The sequence below is a fragment of the Sceloporus occidentalis genome, unplaced genomic scaffold (genome assembly GCF_023333645.1).
Source record: "Sceloporus occidentalis isolate IW3139 unplaced genomic scaffold, rSceOcc1.0.p SCAF_31, whole genome shotgun sequence".
In the NCBI taxonomy this organism is placed as follows: Eukaryota; Metazoa; Chordata; class Lepidosauria; order Squamata; family Phrynosomatidae; genus Sceloporus; species Sceloporus occidentalis.
In genome coordinates this window covers 1,782,552-1,791,529 of record NW_028317011.1, presented here as the reverse complement: position 1 = coordinate 1,791,529, position 8,978 = coordinate 1,782,552, and the positions used below count along the sequence as shown (strand labels likewise).

The 8,978-nt window shown below is 38.6% G+C and overlaps 1 protein-coding gene across 1 annotated transcript; it reads right to left on the bottom strand.

The window, feature by feature from the left end:
- Positions 1-2,567: 2,567 nt before the first annotated feature.
- Positions 2,568-8,185, bottom strand: LOC149298696 (thymidine phosphorylase-like). The gene is made up of 10 exons (XM_089487054.1): positions 8,155-8,185; positions 7,163-7,288; positions 6,627-6,829; positions 6,155-6,253; positions 5,251-5,380; positions 4,916-5,034; positions 4,592-4,754; positions 4,149-4,361; positions 2,853-2,993; positions 2,568-2,761 (listed from the first exon to the last, which is right to left on the bottom strand). The coding sequence occupies exons 1-10, from the start codon at positions 8,183-8,185 to the stop codon at positions 2,568-2,570; spliced, it is 1,419 nt and encodes a 472-aa protein (XP_089343180.1).
- Between the last annotated feature and the right edge of the window lie 793 nt (positions 8,186-8,978).

The window sequence follows — 8,978 nt, the reverse complement described above, 5'->3', positions numbered from 1 at the left end:
AGGTGGAGAGTAAATAGGTACCTTCTCAGTGGACTAAGATGTCATCAAATGGACCAAGCAGTGAAAACGGCAGACGAAAACAGATCAAGAGACATAAACGCATTGTACGGTCTCACCGAAAATACATTCGACTTGGCTAAAATAAGATACTAAAGTAACATCTTTTTTGTCCACACTGCAAATGTATCCAACTGCAAATATTCAGGGAGATACACCTAAAAGAACACAAAATCATGTATGTTCATCTAAAATGCAATATAATCCCCGCAAAGGACAGTATTTAAGCAGTAAGTGTAGGTTATTAACTTATTGCTGCACAAGATGAGAAAGGGTTCTACATACCAGGGTTGAGATACTAAACATAAATCCACAAATGATGGACACTGTGAGCAGTACACTGCGGACTGTGCTCGGAAATACAAGATAGTCTGGAGGTATACACTGAGAGCACCAGATGCACAGTAAGCACCCACACAGCATAATATGGGGAAGGTTTATTTGCACCTGTAGCTGCATCTCAATGCGGCACAAAATTAAAACTCTTGACATGGACTTCAAGTCAGTGTTCTAAACTGGAATGGGTTGGTGCCTTGACCGTCCCTGTTCCCTATACATGGCATCCTTATACATGCTTTGAGTGGTACATAAAATCCAAGCAAAAGAAACCTCATCTGCGGGCAAAATACATTCACAACTGTTTTCTGTATTTAAAGTGACACTAAATTTTATTTTAACCCTTAAGAAAACAATTAAGCAAACCTTATGTCTATGAAAAGTAAATTTGCATAACTGTTACGCATTTGAGTAAAAAAACTGTTATAGTATTGTTTTACATTATTTGCTGATCCCTTTCTCCATCACTTTATGTCCAAAGAGGTTCAAGGAGCAGTATAACTTTAAAGTGCTCAAAGTAATATGGTTTTCCCTTAGAATGAATCATAGAGCATATACTATACATCCCAGTATTTGGTTAGGACCCAAGGAAGAAAGGTAACATACAGTATAATGCATATCACATACTATTATAAATAAATAAAAACATCTTTTTACTCTTGTGTTTTATCAACCATATGGTGTTATACTGTATCTAAATAAACCTTAACATTTGTTTTAACCCCCAAATAATTTTCTTGATGACTATTAAATAACTTTGGGTTTATCAGGTGAAACTTTATACAACTTTTACTGCCCTGTTATCTGAATTATTTCAGAATTCTTTTTGTAAGAACATTTAGAATTTATTTTGCTTTTTTTGCTTTGCTGTTTTTATTGAAAAGGTAAAATGCAAAAACACAAAAAAGTGCCAACACACAAAAGGTGCTTACTTAAATGGAAGGGAATTTTTTTAGTGGAAAAAAGTAACATGTCCCTCAGATCTTCTAGGTCACTCATCATTGTATAGATCTACTTTCCCACTGATGACCCATGTGCAGAAAGGTCTGATACGTGCTGACCAACACATATAAATCTCTTCCTGGGTTGTGAGGAAATACAATAATATTCTTCAGCTGCAACTTTTGCCATTGTGTTCATAAAAGGTTTTTCAGTACTGAAAAGTGATTGTTAGAATAATGAAAGAAGAAAGGTTGTAGAATTTAAATTCAATTAAAGATTCATAGCACATTTTATGTTAATACAGGCAAGCTTTTTATTATCCCAAATTGTGGGATGGTATAGGTATAAATTATATATTGTTTGTTTATATATTGGTTTTTTTCAGGACAAGAAGGGCTTTCTTTAGATTAGACTAATTAGACTAGATTAGACTAATTTACTATAAAAATAAATAATAAAAATATATTGGAAGAAAAATGACTACCTTTTTTATTTGAAAAATATTTTATTCATCTGCAAAAGCTAATGAAAAAAACTCTGCTAAATAGATTCTAATATTTGTCCGGAGTTTAGAAATACCCAATGTTTGATGTTGTTGTTTTCTTTGCAACTTATAGCGAAATAGGTACAAGCAGTGTTTTGCTATTTCAAAACCATTTTTTCTAACCTGGTCATCATACCCCTATGTCCTATTTGGGACATTTTTGAAGGTGATACATTTTTGAAAATATATTTTTATTACACATTGTATTTCAGGTGTGAATTTATAGGTTCTAGTGTGTGTCACTGCCAAACAGATCCCCTGTATGTGTTTAGCAACATCTCCTGAGTACAGAGGTAACACCCATGCATAGGTTTGTCGGGTTGCTTTGTGGCTAAAAGGCCACATTTGGGAGGTGCACATATCCTATTTGGGGCAATCACATAGTGCTCTGGCTTTGGTTTTAGTGTTGCTGAATGCCTCAATATCAATCGCTTCTTAAACTCTTTTTAAGCAGACAGCCACCACCATATTGAATATTGCAAATTTGACGGCTCCTGAGACATTCTTGTTGTCTGAATTCCTTGATATTGTAGCAACACCATTTAAGCAAAGAAAGCAATCTTTCCAAGCTCATTTAATGCCATAACGTGCCAGGCACATCATTGGTCGTGAAGGGGTTAAATACTACAACAATAAGTTTGTGAGTAATTAGTACCATTTTTTACATGATAAAATGTCACATATTATTTCAGCTGGTCTCCCCCTCTCTCCTCATGTTTGTGCCAGTCTCTTCACTCTTGCCCTGGTGGGTGATGATCTCCTGGATACGTGATGGTGGAGTAAATGGTGGGCAATCTATGATGGAAATTGAAGCCTGCAGAGACTGCCTTTGCTTATCCTGGAGTGGTGGGCTCTCATAGTGGATCCTAATCCAGGGATCTCCTGCAAAAGAGGGGGTATTTCATGTAAGCAGATAGATTTAAAGAAAAGCGTAAGACTCAAAAAATACTGCTCCTAAGATTGGCTTACTTACCTTTCTCTACATGTTGCCCCACTTCCACCAACAGCTCAGCTCCAACACTGTGGTTTATGATATCAGTGGCTCGGCTTCTCCCAGCCCCCAGTGCATTCAGAATTTCAGCAATAGGTCTTGCTCGGATCATTTTAACTGTGCCTAGATGGGGTAACATCCAAATTGGCGGCTACAGACACATATGTTACATAGATACATGACATGAATTTAGTGTCATAAGCAGGGCCGGCCCAAGGCAAAATGCCACCTGGGGCGAATTTTAAAATGCCGCCCCCCTCCTTATCTACCCTTCCTCTCCCTCCGTCCATGCCGCCCCCCCCACATTATCTACCCTTCCTCTCCCCCGCCCCCCCCCGCCCCTTGTACTTACCTTTCAGCAGTCCTGCGGCGAGTCTCCCTGTTCGGTCTCGGTGCCGGCTTGTAATGCTGAGCGCCGGAAATCTTCCGGCACTCAGCATTACAAGCCGGCACCGAGACCGAACAGGGAGACTCGCCGCAGAGGAGAGAGAGAGGGGCGCCGAGCGGGTACTGACAGCTTGGTAAGCGAAAACCACTCGGCGCCCCTTTCTCTCTCTTTCGCTTTAAAAAAATAAAAAATAAAAAAAATAAAAAAAAGGGCTTGGGGCGGCAAAGTGCCGCCCCTTCAAAAGTGCCGCCTAGAGCGGTTGCCCCACTCGGCTCCATTGTCGGGCCGGCCCTGGTCATAAGGCTACTATATGCCAAAACAGAGGCACACCAACCCCATAAAATCCTCAATCCTGCGTTGCACACGTGCCAGTTTCTTATGTGTTCACTGTTAATCCAGATTCCTGAGGGAGGTTGTCTCCTACCCAAGTCTAATCTCAGCCTTCCTATATTTAACATAACACCCAGAATTTCTATAGAGCCTTTCTCCCACTGGGACCCAAAGCACTTTTTAGAGCATGCTCTCAGAATCAGCAGCTGAATAACATTGTTATTACCCAATGAATGGTACTCATTAAGGATGAAAGGCTAAATTGAGCCTGCCAGGATTTGAACCTGAGACCATGAGAATTTGAAGAGGCTCTGCAGTCAGGGAAATTTACCACCTGAGGGATGTCACCGGCTTTTAATTTCTATCTGGTACTGTGAACTAGGTGTTACTACAGATAATCTCTCTATTACAGAGAGATTACTCGGCCTGTCCACTGCCACCTTAAATTAAATGCATGATGATGGCCCTTTCACAAAGTTCTTTGATTTTCATGTGTTAGATGTAGCTTTTCAATGAATAACAAACACAAATATTAGGTACATTTTTCCATGCATTCTCACCTGCTTTATCAACCCGCAACAGTTGTTGGTGGGATGCTTTGCGGAAGTTGCTTGTGGAGCTGAGGTTCCTTGCTATATCAGCGTGTACCCCTTGGGCCTCCAACATTGCTCGAAAACACTGAAGAGCAGATCCATTGTCCAGGGCTTTGGCAATGGCTTCTGCTCCTTGAAATTCTGAGTCAGCCTTACCACATAACCAAAGGAGGTGACCACCTACCGGACAACAGAAGACATTATGTTTTCTGCTTCAATTAATATTTATAGTAATGTAACTAAAGAAAACATTTATTAACAATCAATGAATAAAGATTTTATATGATAAAATAAAGCAAAGTGTCAACTGAAATGTTTTTCTCATTACAAAATGTTTCAGAATGACAAGGAAGCACTTCATTAAGGAGGCCTATAGAAAACATGTCATGGAACAGATCTAATTTGCTGACCTGTCCTTGTCACCAGTTCTCGTAGGTCCTGCGAACCAGCCCCTTCCAGGCACTCTAGTGCTTCTATCACTTCCAGAGTGTTTCCCACACAACGACCAATGGGACTGTCCATGTTAGAAAGAAGTGCTATTGTGGGTGTCCCAAGTGAGACCCCAACACTGACCTGAGGAGACAAGATGCACCTATTGTGATTTTAATATGGTACAAGTAGTATAGTATAAGTACACAGCACAAATTAACATGCAGCCAAGACACAGGCTATTTTTTTTTTTAAATCTATGATTTATTTTGACAGTATGAAGATTTGGATGCTCAGAAACTCACAAGACTGTCTGCCAGAATTCTTGCCTCCTCTATGGTTGGGCTCTGAGCAGCCTCTCCGAACTTGACATCCAAGATCAGTGCTGAAACATTTTCAGCTACTTTCTTGCTCATCACTGAAGCTGCACAAAGAAATATAAGGGACCAAGGACAGTGACTTCATTCTTCAAAATGACTTGAAGAATAGTTTGAAATTACTTTGAAATCAAATTGAAAAATGTTGATGGAAACCACAAATTAAATGAATAACCATACCCGACCCCTAAATACAAATACATTAAGATGAGGAAAGACATTGAAAGTTTTCAAAGGCACTATTTGGGGTTAGTAACTGGTACCTGTGATCAGTGGCAGACTATCTACCGTTGCTGTTACGTCTCGAATTTCATAGAAAATTTTATCAGCTGGCACTAGATCTCCAGACTGTCCAACAATGCAGCAGCCAACTGATTCCAAAATCTGCTGCATCTAAAAAGATAGAAGAGAGAGATCTCTAATCAAGGGCTTCCAAAGTTTTATGTAACATTGTTTGATTTGTCATGGTGACATAAAATGTGACACAAATAAATTGTTTGTTAAATAGATTATTTCCCCAGGGTGTGTGTCTATGATGTTGGTCTGACAGCTGCTGCTTTTTATTGCTTATCTACAGAAAACACTGTGTGAACAGACAGCAAGAGTTAGAAAAGATCTGCATTTACAATCAAAGCATTATCTTTGTTTAATTCTGTATGATGATGAAAATAAAATAGGCACAATTGGCAGTCTCCATTCACTGAAGTAATCCCTTTGAGCCAACCATGTCAGGATGCAATAGCATGTTTTTGTTGGGTTTTTAATCCCAGTGTTAACAGACTTGCCTCATTGTATACCGTTGATAAAGCAGTTAAATGATTTTGCTTTCTTCATACTAATTTGGATAACAGCAATTCCTCCAGCGGTTACTATTTATTAGTGGTGGTGGAAATTAATGTTGTGCTTTAGTTAGAATAAGAGGGAAATATACCGACTAGAAATCAGACACTCAAAGCACTACACAATAGAAATGTATCATGTTATGTCTGTGTGCATGGTAATGGTTTCTAAAGCTCTATTGAAGCTAGCATACGCTCAAACCCTGGATGTTGTATGAGCCTAGCAGCACCCTTGCAGATTTTTAACACTCGCTATTATTCCATTTATGTCTAATAACAGTATGATCTTGGCTATTGTTCAGAGACATCTCACTGTTTTTACTTATACCTGTGCAGGGCTTTGTTTTGCACTGAATCCTTGGAGAGATTCCAATTTATCGAGTGTCCCTCCTGTATGTCCCAACCCTCGTCCACTGATCATTGGAACCTAATGCACATTAAAAAAAAATAATAACTTTTTTAAAATATGAATTTTTAATATTTTTGTAATACAAACATCAGTGGGCTGGTTGGGTATATCAGAGTTCTTTCCTATAACTAGCATACTGAGCAGTGACACACCAAAGAGCTATATCCTCAAATACAATATGCTCCCGAATTGGTTAACCTGCTTCTCATTATGTACAAAGTCATGTCCTTCCAAATACAACGATGAAGATGGCATCTAACTGTAATAAGTCAAGACAGCAATTTGATGCCCATATTGCATTTTCAGAAACAAAATGTTGCCAAATAAAGATAAGAATTTGACACCCATTAGCAATCTATAGTTATATTTGGATATCTCCTTGAGTTCATACCTTACAACCACAAGCAGCAAGTGCCGGTGCCAAAGGCAAGCTAACTTTATCCCCTACTCCTCCTGTGGAGTGTTTATCCACCAAAAACCCATTCCATTCTTTTGGCCACTGGAGCACATGACCTGAAGCTACTAATTCCTTTGTAAGAGTCAGCGTCTCTTTCGGGTCCATTCCACGAATTCGGATGGCCATGAGTAGTGCACCTGGAAATAAATGATTATTATAAGTGTTAAGAGTGAGGCAACTTTAACTCATTTCTCATTGTCTTCCAATAAATTAAAGAGATCTGTAGTACATCAATCCTTAATGAATACGTGAGCTTCACAGCACCAAAATTGGACTTTAAAAATGTCTTCTAAAATCTCTTTCTATGCTGTTAAGTCTCCATGAAAGTACATCTGTTAAATATAAATGAAAGGACATCTGGTGTGAGCTACTTGCTATTATTAGAAAAAAACCTTAAGGAATAACCTAGGTATACATTGTGCTATATTCTCTGTGAGCATCACTGAGTCTTCTAATGAGTTTCTTTTTACCTAGCTGACTCTCTTCAGCCTGGCCTGTCAAAGCTGCCTGCACCACATATCGGATCTCCTCTGATGTTAGTGCTGATCCATTACATTTCTTGGCAATAATATCAGAGAAACGAAACTGAAGAATGTCTGTGGAAGCCGAAAAAAAAAAGAACAGCTGGAAAAATACATTTTATAAGGTTTATACTGATTGAACTATGAACTACTGTGAACGTATCACTGCGTTCGTTTGTTTATGAAAAGACATACTTTTGCCTAAAATACATTGTAGGCTCTGTGGTATCAATGGAAACATTTTAATTTAGATTCTTGCTTATTGTTTATCTGACCCGTATAACCATTTTGTGTTCAAAAGTTTTTGTAACACAAGTTTCAAGATGATCAATTAATGTCATCTTTTCACAATTTTTGTCAATTTATATACATTAATAAGCACTTTTATTGAGAATATCTCCAATCCAATACAATGTATTAGCAAATTACTGATCTATTATCTTCAGATCCAGATGTAATTAATGTATTTAAAATGATGGCAGGTATAAATACAAAGATGACGAACTAAAGTAATCAGACCACATGCTATGCCTTTGTCCTCAAGACTGTGAAACCAGCTCATACACTCATATTAGCTGGCACACTGCACGGAATAAGCTATTCTGTTCTTGCTTTTCTTCCTGATGGTGAAGTTAAAAACTATGGATCATAAAAAGTGCCATTTCCTCAAAGTATAGACTTTTTATGGACACTTATAACCTATAGGCTCATAACATGAGCTCATAATATCAAGCAGATGATCTAACAGCATCAATATTGTTTTTCAATGAAGCAAATTTATTTGCAATCTGGATTCACCATATGAATGGTTAAAGGTCAGTCTCATGGTGGCAAGACGTATCCAGCAGTAGGAGAAGCCTATAAAAAATGTTTATTACATTTTTGTAACATTAAATATCATGGTCACAAAGTACACATTCCCATCACAACCCACAGTATACCTTCATATCCAGCTTCTGCTTCTAGGGCCATCTGAAAAAGATCAGGCAAATATTTGAAAATCCTCTACTAAAGTCATATACTCATTATAATGTATAAAGTTAGAACTTATTTGCTACTTTGTTGCTTCACTCTCCCTACTTTTGCCATATTCCAATGACTCCCTGTGACTCCCTGTGCACATACATTCAGGTTATCCTCTATTTTTGATTCCTCTATACTCACTGCATATTGAGGCTTTTTAATTCGATGTCTTATTTGTGGGGGTTTGGGGAGCCTTAATCATTTGGTTTCTTTTCCCTGTTATCTTTTGCATCTTTCTCCGTTTCATTTACATTCTGGCATTGGAATGTTTGTTTCGAGGTACCTGGATTACTTTACTGGAAACGCTATCGCTATTTAGTTTGTATTTGCAGGAGGTCACTGGCACCTTACCGTGCCCTGTTTCTGATGTTTGTTCTTTATATCATAACTACATGTATTATTGTGCTGGGTTCTCACCTCCGAGACAGCTCTCTGTCACGATGTCTCCCGGCTTTACCTTTTACTGGGTGCTGCTGTCGTTCTCTGCGAACCGCTGTCAGGCTGGATGAGTAAGGCGCAGGCAGCTGTACTGGTGCTTTTCTGAAAGGGTCCCTACGGTTGCATGTATTTTTGGTAAGATCCCCTGCACGTCAACCTCAGGATTTTCAAACGATGTCTGTAACTGTATTGGTGTTTCCGTCAAGGTGTGTGAGTGTGCATTGTTTCTTATTGAGAGTGTTGGATCGGTGTATTTGACGAGGTGTCTATGTCTGCCTATGTTCTAGAGCTGCTTCTGTAATTC